The sequence below is a fragment of the Mesocricetus auratus genome, unplaced genomic scaffold, assembly GCF_017639785.1.
Source record: "Mesocricetus auratus isolate SY011 unplaced genomic scaffold, BCM_Maur_2.0 Super-Scaffold_100021, whole genome shotgun sequence".
Lineage (NCBI taxonomy): Eukaryota > Metazoa > Chordata > Mammalia > Rodentia > Cricetidae > Mesocricetus > Mesocricetus auratus.
The window spans coordinates 28,723,831-28,740,767 of NW_024429202.1; the positions used below are offsets into that span (position 1 = coordinate 28,723,831).

Genomic DNA, 16,937 nt, shown 5'->3' on the forward strand with positions numbered 1-16,937 from the left:
GTGTGCCTCAGATTTCGTTCTCTAGGGAGATTTGCCTGTCCCTTACTCGAGGGACCTGGGCCACTGCTGAGGGCCACTGCTGAGGGCCACTGCTGAGGGCCACTGCTGAGTTGCTTGCTTGGCGTCTCTCACACTTCTCTGGTGGCGTGCCTCAAGACACTGTGCTGCACTTACATCATGGGGAAGCTTTTCTTCTCTCCACCTAGAGCCGCAGTGGAGACAAGCAGGCGTCCTCGCTTTCCCCTTCTGGGTAGTGGGCCATCTCTCATTCACCCTGGCCCTGAGAGCAGAGGTTTTGAGTGTCCGCTTTTAATGCCTGGTCTGCCATTGCCTTGCCCTGAGTGACTTAACACAACTCTGGGGTCACGAGATGGCTCAGTGGGCAAAAGTGATTGGGCCCCAGACCTTACATGGTGGAAGGAGAGAACTGACTCCTGAAGCTGTGCTCTGCCCTTCACACACATGCTATGGCATGTACATTCCTGCACTCACATGCACAAATCATGCATGCACAGGTGACAAAACTAAACATTTTATTTAAAAAGTTTAAAGTAAGACAAGAGGAAGGTGGAAGGTAGAAGTGATGGAGGGAAGGTCGATTTCCTGGGAGAGCGCTAAGGGCAAACCTTGGTATTCTTCATCTAGCAGACGAGTCATCCCACTCTTCGCCTTTGGCTTCTATCAGTTCCTCCCTAGGGTGCTGGACAGTCACTCCACCATGAACGACTTGGTCTTGACTAGTGACATCGTCAGTGAGTCTGTGTCCACGTCAGATGGTATATTGAGGCAGCAGGGTTAGGACCTCAACATGTCCTGTCACAGGACATAATGTATGTAACACACACACACACACACACACACACACACACACACAGACAAATAAAAGACCCAGAGACTGATATTGGTGTTCAAGCCTCAAGCGGAAGATGAGAAAAGCAAAGCAGCTGTCCATTAGCTTCTTACCTCCACCTCAGGTGGAATGAGCTGGTCCTGTCTCCTTGAGCTCTCACCAAGCTTCAGACTGTAACCTCTCCTCAGCGTGGCTGGGGAATGAATGCCTCTCTGAGACATTGCTTCTGTCTTATATACTTCCCTAATGTTGGGATTAAAGGTGTGAGCTATAATTCTCTTTTAGATGGATTCACTCTTGTGTAGATTCATCTCCCTCTTAATCCTGAGTCCTAGGATTACAGGTGTGTACCACCACCTCTTAGCTTCTGACTGCTGGGATTCAAGGTGTGTGCCTGGCTTCTAAAGGCTTGTGGCTGACTTTGCTTTTCTGAATCCTTAGTCAAGCTTTAATAAATCATAAATAATATATCACTACAATATGGTGTGTCTTTTAGACTACCCACATTGAATAGTGCCCAGCTTTCTGTCCTACTCCTATGCCTGAAGTTACCAAAGAAGAAGCAGAACTTTTCCAAGATCTGAGCGTTGACCCCACAAGTTTTCTGCTGCTTAAGCATTTGGGGGCATTTGTGGTTTTGTTCCTTAGAGGCCGACACAGCAGGGTATTGCAGAAAAAAATACCCTGTAAGGGAAATGAGTCTCACTGCTCTTCCACAGGACCTGAGTTCAGTTCCTAGCACCCACCTGGGTTTCCTACTTGAAAAGCCACCTGACACATGGAACACAATATATGCCCAATAGGAACCAGCTGTGTTCACCAAGTACCCATTCTGGGCTCCGACTGGGATGGCCCACTTGGCATGGTTAGCAGACTCTTGAGAACCAAGGTGTCCCAGGGGCAATTCTTTAGGAGGATACAGTGATTAGGACTGTCTAGGTATGGTCCCTCAAATATGCCCCCCCATATCTCTGTGTCTTAGGAACTATCTACCATTATGTGCCCTGGTACGACATGAAGCCTGTGGTGGCTGTGACCTCCAACTGGGAGGATGTCAGCTTCCGAATGAATTGTCTCAACCTCCTCCACATTACCCGGGATCACCTGGTGAGTGTGCAGGAGGGAGCTGGGGTGGGTGGGGGCTTAGGAATGTACATTACAATACTCGTACTTTCACACAACATGATACTGGGACCCCACATCATTGAGAACTATGTCAGCTACAGCACTGGGCACTAAAGTCACAAAGACAATAAGCACACACGTGCCCTCACTGTCTGAAGAGGTCAGAGATGTACAGTTACTGTGCAGAGCCGCTAGGGTTACCGTGGAAATACAGGGGTCAGATTTAGGATCAGAGAGATGGGGATGGGGAGGAAAGAAAAGAGCAGTCGGGAGGTGACGGGGGTGGGGTGGGGGTTGAAAAACTTATAGGCAGTTTCGGGGGATGAAAGCACAAAGGGAATAATATGCATAAAGTCACAGTGATATGCCGGTTTTATAAGCCATGAGAGGAACCAGGGCCATAAAGGTATCATGGAAATCAGAGAGGCTGGGAAGGGTCCCATCACACAGTCTTGGGTTCTTGTCAAGGAACACGGATCTCAGAAGATGTTTTATCACAGCAGCTCTACTCTAGTCATGACTTCATGTCCTCAGATGGGCTTCTGCACGTCTCCATTCCCTGCCATCCATTTTCTCTGCTGGGTACAGGAAGTAAGGAAGAAAGGACTAGGGCATGTGGCAGTTTAAAATTTACACCAGATTACTCCTTAAATGTCTCTAGGGCCTGCCAGCCCTCAAGACTCTCCCAGGAGAGCTCCAGACTGAGGCTAGCTCTCTCCCTTTCTCTCAATGGACAGAAAACCAACCTGGACATACTGAAGTCCATACGGAATCCAAAGGATCCAGCTCTACTCCAACAGTGGGAGAAACTGCTAAAGGATCTGATAGAGGATTGCCGGTAGGGACTGAGTACCCTGGCTGGGGCTGGCCTTGGGAGGAGCTAAGGAAGAATTAAAAGAGAAACTGGAGGCTCTGGGTAGCACCCAAGGACCCCTTCCCCACAGGAACACTGCTCAAACCTCTTCCTGCTTGAACCTACACACAACTGCATTTCCTGCCCATGTGGAACAGCCCTGAACTCCAGTTCAGCACAGGCTTCGCTGCTCCATGTCCACACTCAACACCTGTAGCATGTGGGCAGCTCTTCATTACCTAGACCAGCCCACGCTATTCTCACTCCACATCTCTTGCCATTGCTTCCCATCCAGAGTGCCTGTTTCAAGCTCATGGGAAAGCATCTCCTTGTCCCCCACCATGTTTTGGCTAGCCTCTTCCCTGGAAAACATCTACTCACAAGAGGTCTTTGGGAACCAACTTAGCACACTGCAGGGCTTCAAGGATGAGAAAGGGCTGGGTGAGAGCCTGCGTCAGGCACCACAGCAAGCTCTCTCCATGTCAGGCTCTCCATGGGTGGGATAGAGTGTCCAGGCTAGGAAGGGGTCATTGGCCTGCAATAGAACCAGAAATAGACATACCCTCCCTATTAACTTGTCCTGGCCACAGGCGCCCTCTGCCTTGTATGGATGATCAGCCAAAAGCTAACAACTTGGACAAGAATAAATGGCAGCTTCGCAACTATCTTCTGCAACAACTAGCATGGAAGGCCAAGGGGGCCAAGCCAAGGAACATGGTGGTCACAGCTGAGGACTGGTTGCACCGTCTCAACTCTGTGATCCCTGAGGTGGGCACTGGACGCACTGGCTGGACAGTGAGGCTTGGAGCTGCCCAAGACGGTCCTGATGCTCTTCCACCCTGACAGCCCCAGGAGAGCCTTCCTGATGTGATGATCTGGCTGATGTCCAAGCAGCAGCGAGTGGCCTATGCTCGGGTACCTGCCCACACTGTCCTGTTCTCCCCAGAAGGACCCCTGAGCTCGGGCAAGTTCTGTGGGAAGATTCAGAACCTCCTCTTACAGGTAAGGAAAGTAGGGTAGTCTTTTGGGAAGGATGGGGTTCCCAAATTCCCAGAGAGAACCCCCCTGGGCCTCCTTGAGGACATGACCCATGTGCTATTTCCCTGGCCCTGCATTAAGCAGAATAGAACTCAAAGTCCCTAGAGGAAGGCAGAGCCTGCACTGCTCAGCATGTGAGCTTTTGCCAAGCCCACATCCGTGGTAAATGCTCCTCAAATTCTTCACCTCCTCCATCGCTCCCATGCCTACCACTTGATCTAATACTTTGTCATCTCTCCTGTGAGCCAAAAGTGGGTAACTTCCAGAATCTTCAGTGCCTGAAAGATTTGGAGCCAGCTCCTCAGATCAGAAGTAAACTATGACATAAGACTGACTGAACCCCCCAATGATGGCCTTCTCCCTTGGAGAGAAGGGGGGGTCTTCATAGCCCCTTCATGACTCCCATAGCCTCTCAGGGAAGATGCAGGCTCCCTGGCCTGCCCTATCTACCTGCATCAACAGATAGGCCATTCTGGACCTCCCTGATTCTGAACATACCTGCACTCTGACCTTTCTACCGTCACGCAAAGCCCTTCCTCCTGTCTTTGTCCAGTGCCTGACTGCGCCTGGCCTCAGGATGTTACTCAGTCCAGTGCTTGGTGACACCCCCATGTGGGGTATGAGGACTGAGGTACTTAGCAAAGAGCTGGTGTGCAGTGATCAAGCAGCAGGCAGTGAATAGTTGGCTAGTATCACCAAAGCCACCGTTATCCTCTGGCTGCCGCACACCCCGCCTCTTTTCAATGTGCCTGTTGTCTCCCTCTGTGAACAACAGGGCGGAATTCCGTAACTTCTCAGTGCTGGTGATCAACCTGGAGCTTTATACTACTGTAGACTCTCTGACTCCAGCACATGGTTTGATGTGAGGGTCCTGCTTGCAGAACTAAAAAAAAGGGTGGGGGGGATAGATGTGATCCATTCTGGCGATATGTGCTCCTCCCTCCCCCTCTCTCTCCCCCATACCCCTGTCTCTCTGGGGAGCATCACCCCATGGCACACATGGGATTGATCTGCCTCTGGCTCAGTCCCCAGAAGGAGAAGGACAGGACACACTCCCAGCTCACCTCCGGGTCTGCATGTGGCTTGGCAATGTCATACACAGCAAGAATCTGAAGCTGCTCCAGCAAGGCAACATGGTGGTGTATGCCGAGACGGTGAGTGGAAATGCAGGGCATTGGGGGGTGGGGTAGAAGGTTAGCCAGGTCAGGGCCAAGCCAGGAAGGGCAAGCCTGACAGTCGGACATGCAGTTCAGGAAGAGACGATGAAGAGACAATAGTTCAGACCCAAACTTGAGGTGGACACTGGCCACATCTGATGACCATGAGACAGCTCTGAGATGAAAGCAGTTGTGGACGGTGCTAGCTTAGTATCCCTGCTCATAGGCCTTAGGCATGTGCTAACAAAATGGTGCCTGAGTGACCGTTTGGTACCTGGCCACGCTGTTCCTGGTGGAAGTTTACTGAGCGTTTTCTCCTAGCTTGCTCAAGGCATGTGAGCAGATCAGGGCTCCAAATTGTATAGTGTCTCATTTGTTGCTAACAGGCAGCTTAGGACCCCTGCAAACCATTGCCAGACCTTCGGGCCAGACTGGAGGTCATGGGAGGAGGGGAAAGGCCAGAAAGCATAAAAGGAGCAGGAGATGAGGCTTCTGCCTACAGAACATCAACCTGGGATGCAGGGAGAACAGCTGGGCAAACGGCTCTGCAGAGAGCAAGGGATGCCATTTGCTCTTTGGAGGAGGGCTGGCCCAGGAAATAACTCTTCCAGCAGAAGGGCAGTAAGGTTTGTGTGTTGGGCTATTATGTGACCTTTTCTGGGGAGATGTGAACAAATGTTTACTACCTCAGATAGGTGACTCCTGCCAGAGTAAAGAAACAGTTCCATCCAGCTTGGGGAACCAATGCGTTTAACTGGGGTTACTTACAGAAGCATGGGCAATGTATGGACATCTTTACCACTGGAGCAGTCTTCTCACAGCAATTGTTAACTGCTTATATGTTGGGGAGGAGAGGAGCCCCATGAGCCTTGTAAGCTACTCATGTACTCCAAAGAAGGAACAGGTGGTCCCATCTTGCAAAGGCTGCCTGTGGGCAGTCACAACTGACCTGATTTCAGGACAGCAATGGCCATGTCAAGTCTGGAAGACAGAATTCCACAACACAGGCCTTTTAAGTTATAGATTCTAACATTTTTTTGTAGTTGGTTGACACGTGCATATAATCTTAGGGAGGCCTAAGCAGGAGAAGTGCTGAGAATTCAAGATTGGACTGGGCTACATAAAGAGTACTAGGCAGCCAGGGCTATTTCAATAAAGAAAAAAAGCATTAAAACATTGTTATGTTTTAAGTTGCATGTGCTGATAGCATACCATAATACAGTTAGCTCCCCCCCTTCAACAGTATTTCCATTCATATACTGAACCAACTGTGGCTTGAAAATACAGTTAGTATTTGGTATAGATGGCTACATCTATACCAAACGTGTACACACCTTTTCCCTTGTCACTATGACCTTAAGAATACACTAGAGCCAGGCGGTGGTGGCACACGCCTTTAATCCCAGCACTTGGGAGGCAGAGACAGGCAGATCTCTGTGAGTTTGAGGCCATCCTGGTCTATAGAGTGAGTTCCAGGACAGTCTCCAAAGCTACACAGAGAAATGCTGTCTCAAAAAACCAGAAAAAAAGAAAAGAAAAAATACACTAGAACAACTGTTGACATAGCATTGAATTGTATTTTATGTTATCAATAGATGATTTAAAGTACATGTTATACACAGATGCTAGGCCATTTTAAAATGAAGAGACTAGAGAGTGGATTGTGGTACCCAGGGGCATTCTGGAACCAATTCCCCAAGGTTAGTCAAGAGACAGCTGTGTCTGACTGGCCCTGCATAAGTCAGGGACAGAGAAGGGATTGGAAGAGGTTATAGGAGAAAAGACATGGGGGTTGGAGGTAGCACAGGAGGGTAAGTTTCTCAGGTCAGCAGTGACTAGGGAGTAGGCAGGTCACATCAAAGATAACGGCTTTAACCTGGGCATCACCCGGCTCCTCTGCTAGCTGTGGTGGGTAGTGGTGATTGCTGAGCCTCTGTCTCCTACGTACAGTTGGGATATGGACCTATCTTGCTTGGCTACTACATTTCTAAAGGTTAGGGAACAGGCGCTTCAACATCCCCACCACCGGGTGGTTGGTGGAGGAGGTATGGACACTGACTGGGACTCCCGTCCCCCAGTATGAGAATCAGGCCAAGTTGAGAGACCAGTGGGGACAGCAGGGACTGCACAACTGCCCCAACTTCTCAGATGTCTTGGGACGCAAGGCTGTCCCCAAGACAGATTTCAAGGCTCCCCTGGGATGGCATTGGCAGGGCGACTGGATAGTGGAGCCTCAGAGAAGGTAAGGATGGTGCAAGTCCTGACCCATCACCTGGGATGTTCTACTGTGTGACTCCCTCTCACCTGGGAGGGCTAGTGGGAACTTAAAGAGGTGCGCCCCAAAGCCACCTAGCTCGTCCCTGCGAGTGGGGCTACACAAGACCAGCAGCCCTGCCCAACACCTGTCTGCATGCCAGGCTCTGCCTAAGTAAAGGGAGGTGGGATGTCACATGAGGGTTCCTGGTCAGCAGAGGATGACCCTTGGGAGTTCATACAGCTCTGGGAACTTGGGGTCTCACTGCTGCCCAGGCTCCTCCTGGACACAGACATCAACAAGAGCCAGGTGCTGGAAGAGGTGTATGAGAACCAGAGCCGCAATGCCACAGGCATTTGGGTGCCTGCAGCTATTCCCAACACAGATGTGGTAAGTGTCTCCATCCCACCACTGGGTAGAGGGAGAGAGGCGAGGACCAGATGGAGGGACTCAGAATTTTGGGTGTCCCAGCAGTAAGTACTATGTCTGAGCTCTGTTTCATACTTTTGCTGTGGGACCCCAGATAAGTATTTCAGCTCTGAGGTTCTTCTAGCACCAGTGAAGGGTGGAACCCAAGGATAGCAAGCTGCAGGCCATAAATTGGATGTCGGAAAGAGCTAGACACTGTGTAGTCTGTGGTTCAGCTGCATTGGGAGATAGGGCAAAAGGATCACTTGAATCCAGGATTTGGAGTGAACCTGAGTTCTATCTCCTGTTCCCACATCAAAAGTCAGGCATGGTGATATATTCTTACAGTCCCAGAGGCAAAGAGGCAGAAACAGGTAGGCCCCGTCCCTAGTGATTGCTGGTCAGACAGTCTAACTTAAAATATAAAAACCCAGATCTCAGAAAGAGAAGATGTCTCAAAAACTAAGACCAATGGGCTCCTGAGCAATGAGACTGACTCCCAGATTCCACGTGCATGAGTATGCTCGAGCACATACACACAGGCACGCACGCACGCACGCACGCACACTTTGTCCTGACAGAAATAGTCTGTCCTCTATATCACTCCATCACTGCTTTGCTCTTCAGGAAATATGGTGCTAAGATATAGGAACTAGTCTTTAAACTTTGTTTCATTATAGTTAATCCAATAACCTGTCCCCAGTGCAACAGGGAAAGAGCTGTCCACCTCTAAATAAATGAGCCAGGGTGGCAACAGAAGGAGCAAGATTTTCTGGCCTACAGGGTGACTTGGAAGTTCAAAGACAGGAGAGAGAGAGAGAGAGAGAGAGAGAGAGAGAGAGAGAGGGAGGGAGGGAGGGAGGGAGGGAGGGAGGGAGGGAGGGAGGGAGGGAGGGAGGGAGGGAGGGAGAGAGAATAAAAACAAGCGAAGGCAAGCTTCATTTACCTCACATGACCCTCCCTCACCCTCAACATTCATACAGAATGGACGGCCTGTGGAAGCCCTGGAGAATGTGAAGTGTCCCCAAGGCTGGCACTTTAAGAGAAGCTGGATTGTGGAGCTCAACCGTGCAGTGGACAGTGAAGGTCAGTCTCTGATCAAGTCTGAGGGCGTCAAGGCCTGGGGCTCTGAAGCATTCAAGTCTGGTTCTTTAGCAGCCCAGGAGTGGCCAAGCTCTCAGGCAGGATGGGTCTGAATTCCTGGGGGTTCCCAGCCTCTAGGGAATAGGACTCAGCCATTCCTCAGACACAGCCCCTAGTATTAAGATGCTACAGGTACTTCCTGAGGCCAGGCCATGAGAAAGCCTGGTGGATGAACGCCTGTGAACATGGATTTGGTTGTAGAACTTCAGTTCTCCCAAAGTGGTTCCAGGGAAGGAACAATGAGTTAATGTCTTGCTGCAGTTGGTCCCATGTAGTCCAAATTACACAATTCGAGCACATCTTCCTGGACATGAGGACCCTCCTCCCCCGTCCCCAGGATCTGTCCCTCTAGGGCCCTTCTCTCAGGCACACCAAAGCCCCCCAAGTCTGCAGGTGCAAGTGGACTCAGCGACCATGGTGCTGCCCTTGCAGGCTGGGAGTATGGAGTAGGGATCCCACCCTCTGGCCTGCCCCAGATCTGGAACTCGGTGGAAAAGACTTACCATACATGCCGCCGGCGTCGCTGGGTGCGTGTGCGCTTCCGGAATCACAAGGAGCTGAGCCAGGAGCAGGAGACCCTCTCTTTCCTGCAGATGGTGAGACGTCTGCAGCAAAGGCCCTAGCTGGGCCAGGCAGGGGTCACTTGCAAAGCAGGGACAGGAGTACGACTCTGAGACCCTGCATTTTCCCCTGCAGCAAGGCATGTCTGAGGAGGGAAAGGGCGGCTGGGAGTATGGCACCTTTGACTCCAAGTTCCACCTGGACCCGAAGCCCACCAGTCAGTTCCGGCGCCGCTGTTGGCACCGACGGCTGGTGCCCAACAAGGACAGGGGTGTGGCTCCCATATTCTTCCTGGAGGGATCCTTGGTAAGACTTCCGTGGTCTGTGTAACACTTGTCTATTACCTCTACCTCCCGGAGGCTCAGGAGTACACACCCCTGGCCCCTGCTAGCTGGGCCCCAACTCTTCAGGTTTGGCAGCTTGGCATCTGCAGAGGGGTAGGGGTGGCTAGGGCCTGGAGAGAGGAGTCGGGAAGTACTGAGAACCTTAAGGGGGGCTTTCTGGGAACAGGCAGTGGAGTTGGAAAACCAACTTAAGAAGGAAGGGGATAAGACGCGGCCGTGGCAACATTGGAAGGACTCGTGGAGGCACATCCAGGAGGATCCTCGGATCCCCACCATGCCTTTCATCTTCTGCATCTTGAACAGTGAGCATGGCCTGGGAGTCTACTGAGGGACCCCACAGGCCAGGGCCTGAGCCCAGGGAGTAGGGAGGAGGCTATGAAGAGCTGGGGACAGGAAGTGAACGAGACTTGTCTTTACCCAGAACCTCACTACTACCAGCTCTTCTGCTATATCTACGGGGCCCGGAATCTGATGTACAACCAGATCCTGACCTTTCAGGGTAGGGATGCTGCAGTTGGTAGTTTTTACTCTTTGCTCTTTGTTCTTTGGGGGCCCTCCATGTATAAATACATGGAGGCTTGTTCTTACTTATGAATACTCGGCCTGAGCTTGGCTTGTTTCTAGCCAGCGTTTCTTAAATTATCCCATCGACCTTTTGCCAACAGGCTTTTATCTTTTTCTATCCTAGATGCCTTTCTTGTACCCTTACTCCATGGTTTGCTGTGTACCTGGGTGGCCGGCCCCGGTGTCCTCCTCTCTTTTTGCTCCTCAGTCCTCTTTTTCTATTCATTCTCTCTGCCTGCTATCCCCGCCTATCCTTTCTCCTGCCTAGCTATTGGCCATTTAGCTCTTTATTAGACCAATCAGGTATTTTAGCCGGGCAAAGTAACACAGCTTCACAGAGTTAAACAAATGCGACTGTAAAAGAATGCCACACATCTTTGCATCATTAAACAAATATTCCACAGCATAAACAAATGTAACACAGAACGCCCCCTGTCATTCAGCCCTGTCTCCTAGCCTCCAAGGCCCGGCAACACATCCACATACATCTGTGATAAATGCATAACAAAGACGCAGATCCCTCTCCCAAGAAGCTTGTCTCAATGAGGGTGACGATTGCTGTGATGAAACACCATGACGAAAAGCAACTTGGGAAGAAAAGGCCTTATTTCTCTTACAGTTCCACATCACACAGTTCACCATCAAAAACAGTGAGGACAGGAACTCAAACAGGGCAGAAACCTGGAGGCAGGAGCTGATGCAGAGGCCATGGAAGGGTGCTGCTTACTGGCTTGCTTCCCATGGCTTGCTCAACCTGATTTGTTACAAACTCAGGACCACCAGCTCAGGGATGGCACTACAAACAATAGGTTGGACCTTTCCACACCAGTCACTAAGTTAGAAAATGCCCTGTAAGTTTGTAAGTTTGCCTACAGACTGGTCCTTTTTTTTTTCTGAGACAGGGTTTCTGTGTACCTGGGTGTCTTGGAACTCAATTTGTAGACTAGGGTGGTCTCGAGCTCATAGAGATCCACCTGCCTCTGCCTTCCAAGTGCTGGGATTAAAGGTGTGCACCACCACCATCCAGCCAGCCTGGCAGTTTCTCAATTAAGGCTTTCTCCTCTACAATGATTCTAGCTTGCATCAAGTTGCCATAAAACTAACCAGCCCAGAGCTTATGACTGCAATTTAAGGGAAAAGACCACCAAATCCAGGGTGCTCTTGCGATGTGATCCCAATTCTGTGAAATTTAGGGGGTGTTGAAAAACTCAATTACTCATCTGGAGTCACTTAGTAGGCCTAGAAAAGGGAGACGCCTGCATGGCAGATGACTGGAAATGAGAGTGGGACATGAAAGACAGTGGCACACTGGGCTGGAGGGATGGTTCAGCAGTTAAGAACACTGACACTCTTCCAGAGGACCCAGGTTCAATTTCCAGCACCCACATGGCAACTCACAACTGTAACTCCAGTTCCAGGGGATCCAACACCCTCACACAGACATATGTGCAGGCAAAGCATAAATGCTCACAATATAAAAAATACACAGAGACAGACAGACAGACACAGACACACACACACACATATGCTGGGAAACCACATCACTTAAGGCTTTGTAGAAAAGGGACAGGGAGGAGGCCCTGTGTAAGGAAGACCCATAGAACCATTCAGGGGGCGAACTGAGTAACTCCCACACTGTCCTGTTAATGGTACTGTGACAGAAGATAAACAGTGGGTGGCAGGGCTTCCGGGATGTTAGCCGAGCTCTGTGTCCCTTGAACATAACTAGCCATATTAAGGGACACTTAGCCCCACACCACTGCTGTGGACGATTGATAATGGGAAGCCTTATCCTCAGAGCTCCTCTACAAGAGCTCCTTTCCCCATCACCACAGTGGGCATGGCATTCACATGGATGGAAGAAAAGGTTCCCCCGACCCGTGGGGGTATGCACAGGCTCCTCCTGAAACAACATTCTGGAACGCCTGGCAGTGGCAGTGGCTGCCCATCCCGAGTCTCCTCGGGTCTAAAGGCTGCCGTGCAGAGGAGAGGAGAACCTCACTTGGCAGTTTGGAGCTGTGACACCCGGCCCTGCTTCTCTGCTCTAGAGCCTTTCATTCGAGTGGTTTTCTTGAACCACAGCCTGTGTACCCAGACGCTACGAAGTTCTGCAGCACCAACGTGGGCCCAGACGCTCATCTTCCAGCACCTTCTGTTGTTTGAGAACCCCAAAGATACCAGAGAGAACCCCCCACTGGTGGTGTTGGAACTGTGGCAGCATGACTCTAAGGTACAGCAGGCTGTGCTTGAGGGAGGAAGATCTACCTCTGAGCCCTGCTTTGGGGGTAGAGGTGTATTTTAGAACAAGGTGTTGAAGGGTTCAGTGAGGCTGTTGTTCAGGGGTCATGAAGATGTGTTAACTGAGCCTCCCCTCCTCCTCCTCCTTCAGAAGCCCATGCTGGAAACCTGGTTGGGCCTCCACAGTCTCTGAACTCCATTTTCTTCTAGGGAAACAAGGTCTTATGGGGACGAAGCATGTGGCCCCCAGTGGTTTGGCTGAACCTCCAAGGCTGGACCTTCACCCCCCTGAGGTGGCATCCACTTGTGAAAGAGTTGGGAGAGGAAGAGGGTGAGATCCTGGCATCCTGTGAGCTGATCCTCGAGACTGAGGTACAGATGACAATAGCAGGGCTTGTGCCCCTCCCTGGCCCTCCTCCACCTCCAAGGACCACACACTGAATTCAATGCTGTCAACCTGGCCCTTAACTCCCTTCCAGCTCCAACCCATGGGTTCTGGGACTTGTCTAGCTGCACTCTCTACGGGACATGTTGGGTGGGGACAGGAGCAGCAGGACCAGCCCCTGGGACTTCAGGCTCCTTGCTTTCCCTCCTTTGCCCTCCAGAAACTGAAAGATATGTCTCTGCCAATCCTAAGTGTCCCGTGTAAGAATGGGATATACACACTTCCCAAAAACATCCAGCCCACCCTGAGAATGATGGCCATTGAGGTGAGTGCAGATAGGGAGGGCTAGGCGGGTGGAAGCCTTTCCCAGAGCAGCCTAGGGCACCCTAGAGCTCTTAGGGAGACACTTCTGACCCTAAGAACACATTCTCAGAGGCAGGAGAGACAAGAGATAGGAGAGCAGGAGCTTGGACAATGTGACGAGTCAGGCAGGGGGCAGTAGATGTGGGACTATTTTGTGTTGGTTCCTGTGCATCAGGAATTGATTTCTCAAGGAGATCAAGGCTCAGAGACAATACATTGCAGACACAGTGACCAAAGACTAAGTGACAGAGCCACAGTGTAAGCCCATTAATGCTTGAGGCCAAACAGAGGCCCCCACATTGGTTATTCTGTGCTCTGTTACAATTTGGCAGAGAAAGAACAATCGAGCAGTCGTGGAACTAGTCACTCCTTAAGACCGGCCAATGTAGTTGGTCCCCACTCAGTCCCCAAGGAGGCTCTCATGAAGGATATAGACATTCCTGAGTTACCCATTCCAGTTGAGAAAAAACCACAGGGTGCAGGGTCACTGGTTGGTCATTGAGCTGTCCGGGACACAAGTCAGAAATCTAGAGTCAGCAGCCTCAGGAGCTCAATGTCTGAGGACTGGCTGGAACCAGCAAGCCAGGAGTGAACAGGTGTACTACTTAATCTGCTTGGAGGCCAGTGGGGGAGAATGGAAGATCAGCTGATGGTTGGATGGCACCCTCTTCACAGAGACAGCATAGCTTGAGAAGCAGCCTGTCCCCTCACAGTAGGGAGACTGGGAGGTGCCTCAGATACTAGCCCTGGTATGCGTCAGGCTGTACTTCCAGGCCAGCTTGTCCCTGCCCTGATTAAGAGGTGCTCTCTGGGCTGAGCATTGGTGGTACTCGCCTTTGATCCCAGCATTTGGGAGACAGAGGCAGGCCAATCTCTGTGAGTTCATGGTCAACCTCGTCTATAGAGAGAGTTCCAGGACAGGCTCCAAAGCAATACAGAGAAACTGTCTCGAAAAGCCAAAAAGAAAAAAAAAAAAGTGCTATGTGCTCCTTGTCCTGCTCTCTCCTGATTCTGGCAGGTTATGGCCTGGGGCCTTCGAAACATGAAGAAGGTGAGTTACCCACAGCTCCTGGTGGGGTGTGGAGAGGAGTCCCTGAGGACAGAGCCCATCAGCAACTACCAGGAGAATCCCAACTTCCCTACAAGCAACTTCTTCCTCACGGTGGTAAGAGGTCCCGGGAAGGGGCTGGACAGTCTTCCTCTCTCAAGGGGCCTCACGTTCCCCTCTTTTTGGGCTACAGTTCATGCCTCTGGAGGAGACCCACGCATTGCCCCTGGTGGTGAAAGTGGTGGACAACCAGGTCTATGGCCAGGAGGTTGTGGTGGGTCAAGCTAACATCGACTTCCTCCAGCCCTATTTCTGTGACCCCTGGGCTCTGAACTACACACCTATAAAGCTGCCAAGTATGATCCCTTCTCCCAGACCTCCCCTGCTCTCCACAGCAAGCCCTCATTGGGAGTAGGGTGGGGCCCTGGCTCCCTTGTGGGGTTGGTGCCCCTCTTCCTTGGCTTCTCCCTTCCTGAAGCTCCTGACTGTGTTCTCTCCACAGCCCTGTCTGTGAAGAAGCCTGATACTGTGAGTAAGGGCCCTGGGCCACCTTCTTCCATACCATTTACATGAATGACCCTGTCCCTGTAGAGGGGTGTCTATTAAATCAACCCTCTGAGGAGGCTCAACTGCACAGTAGAAGGCTAAGGGTTGGCCCTCAGTCAAGTCTGCATGTGAGAATCATCTGAGTATTTGGGGAAGGTTAGAGAAGAGTTCCAAGACAGGGTCTCATATTTAAGGCTGGTCTTGAACTTTCTATGTAATGGGGGATAACCTTGAACTCCCAATCTTCTTGCCTCCTCCTCCCAAGTGCTGGAATTACAGGCATTCACCCAGCCCACCTAAGTTTTTGCTATTATTTATTTATTCATTTGTGTAAGGGTACATGTGGCAAGTATGTGTATGTATGTGCATGTATGTGTGTGTACATGTATACATGTGTGGAGGCCATACATAACTCCACCTTGCTATTTGAGACAGTGTCTCTTGCTGGCCTAGAAATTAGTTAGGTGAGGCTATCCAACCAGTCCAAGGGATTCCTCTGTTTTCACCTCCCCAGTACTGGGATTACGAATTAGGCCTTTTTACATAGGTTCTAAAGCTCAAGATTCTCATACTTGCAGGAATGTGAAGGTTAACACTGACAAGATCTAAAATCACCCAGGAGACAGGCTTCCAGGCATGTCTGTGAGGGGCTGTCTAGATGAGGGCAACTGGGGTGAGAGGACCCACCCGGAAGGTGGGTTGGGGTCCTACACAAGAAAGGAGAAAGCAAACTGAACACTGGCATTCATCATTCAGTTTCCCGAGTCCATACGCAAGGCAACCAGCTCCTCAGACACCTGCCCTATCTCTTCCTCACCACGACTTCTCAGATTGTGAGCCAGAATTATCCCTTCTTCCCATAAATTGCTTCTTGTCAAGGTATTTAATCAAAGCAACAAGAAAACACACAAGGCAAGCATTGTATAGACTAAGATTCCCTTGCTTGAGACCCTGGCTGCTAAGGGATCCCACTAGAGTTGCTAGTCATTAAAATTTTGTTCCAAGTCCTTCTATCTCTAATATGCTCCATAGTTATAGCTCTAGGGCAGCATCACATTTTAATGCATAGCAGTTCCTAAATGCCTTCATCAAAAATAGACGCTGCCAGGCAAAATTGTACATGCTTGTAATCCCAGCACTTGGAAAGTGGGACAGGAAGACTAAGGTCTGAGATGGCCTGAACTGCATAAGCAGGGCACTGTCTCAAAAGCCAAGGGCTAGGAATGTGCCTAAGTGATAGACTGCTTGCCTAGCATGCATAGACCCTGAGTTCCATACCTAGCACAAGATATGGGAGGAAGGTAAAGTTGATTTTGATGGGTGGGGCATAGTAGTTAGGCCTGTAATCCCAGCACTGGAGAGGCTGAGGCAGGAGGATCACAGACTAGACATGGTGAGAAGCTGAGGGTGTGGGTGGGAGATTCTGCCTCCATAGGTGCAGACACAGTGTGAGGGTCTGCATTTCCGAGTACATGAGTCCTGTCTATATAGATGGGTAATGAACACTAAGAGGCTTGATTCTCCCATCCTGCCTGTACTGAAAGACCTACATAAAATGCAAGGGGACAGGAGAACATGAGCTTCCTCCGTTCTTCTCCAACCTTCTCACTTCTCAGTTCCTAGACTTCCTCTACAAGAAGTTCTGGTTCGATTCCAGAAAAGACGAGGTAAAGTAGACTCAGTTCAGGGAACAAGGGATAACCCCAGTCAGTTGGGGGGGGGGCAGGAGACACTCTAGCCCCGCCTGAGAGCCAGCCAGAGCCCCTCCTGTGTCAGGATGACTATGACCATGACGTGGACTGGTGGAGCAAGTTCTTCTGGGCCACAAGTGATGCTGACAAGTCCCTGACGTACAAGTACAAAAGTTACCACACCCTCAAGGTGAGGGTCCTGGGAAAGGGGTAAAACAAAACCTCCATTGGGAGGGTCTAGAGGCTTGGCCCTGGTTTGTCAGGAAACCACCAAGTAAACCACCAAGTAGCAGAACTGTTGGTTTGGTTTGCCTTGTTTGAAATAAGGTCCCCGTGTGGCCCAAGCAGGTCTCCAACTTGCTATGCAGG

General features: G+C 50.7%; 1 protein-coding gene and 1 long non-coding RNA gene across 2 annotated transcripts in view; one reads left to right on the forward strand and one right to left on the reverse strand.

Moving 5' to 3' along the window:
- The window catches only part of Fer1l5 (fer-1 like family member 5), a 51,174-nt gene that overhangs the window by 27,951 nt on the left and 6,286 nt on the right, over positions 1 to 16,937 (forward strand). The window contains exons 20-39 of the mRNA XM_040729297.1: positions 1,833 to 1,957; positions 2,713 to 2,813; positions 3,419 to 3,596; positions 3,675 to 3,830; positions 4,892 to 5,020; positions 7,102 to 7,265; positions 7,553 to 7,667; positions 8,669 to 8,771; positions 9,261 to 9,424; positions 9,525 to 9,695; positions 9,900 to 10,035; positions 10,155 to 10,232; positions 12,346 to 12,527; positions 12,746 to 12,907; positions 13,141 to 13,245; positions 14,302 to 14,448; positions 14,525 to 14,687; positions 14,834 to 14,859; positions 16,494 to 16,544; positions 16,654 to 16,758. Of these exons, the coding sequence (XP_040585231.1) occupies positions 1,833 to 1,957; positions 2,713 to 2,813; positions 3,419 to 3,596; positions 3,675 to 3,830; positions 4,892 to 5,020; positions 7,102 to 7,265; positions 7,553 to 7,667; positions 8,669 to 8,771; positions 9,261 to 9,424; positions 9,525 to 9,695; positions 9,900 to 10,035; positions 10,155 to 10,232; positions 12,346 to 12,527; positions 12,746 to 12,907; positions 13,141 to 13,245; positions 14,302 to 14,448; positions 14,525 to 14,687; positions 14,834 to 14,859; positions 16,494 to 16,544; positions 16,654 to 16,758 (2,561 nt within the window). The remainder of the gene's footprint in view (positions 1 to 1,832; positions 1,958 to 2,712; positions 2,814 to 3,418; positions 3,597 to 3,674; positions 3,831 to 4,891; positions 5,021 to 7,101; positions 7,266 to 7,552; positions 7,668 to 8,668; positions 8,772 to 9,260; positions 9,425 to 9,524; positions 9,696 to 9,899; positions 10,036 to 10,154; positions 10,233 to 12,345; positions 12,528 to 12,745; positions 12,908 to 13,140; positions 13,246 to 14,301; positions 14,449 to 14,524; positions 14,688 to 14,833; positions 14,860 to 16,493; positions 16,545 to 16,653; positions 16,759 to 16,937) is intronic.
- LOC121133269 lies at positions 2,325 to 3,431 on the reverse strand. The gene is made up of 2 exons (XR_005870082.1): positions 3,210 to 3,431; positions 2,325 to 2,553 (listed from the first exon to the last, which is right to left on the reverse strand). It is a non-coding gene; the product is annotated as an uncharacterized LOC121133269 (long non-coding RNA).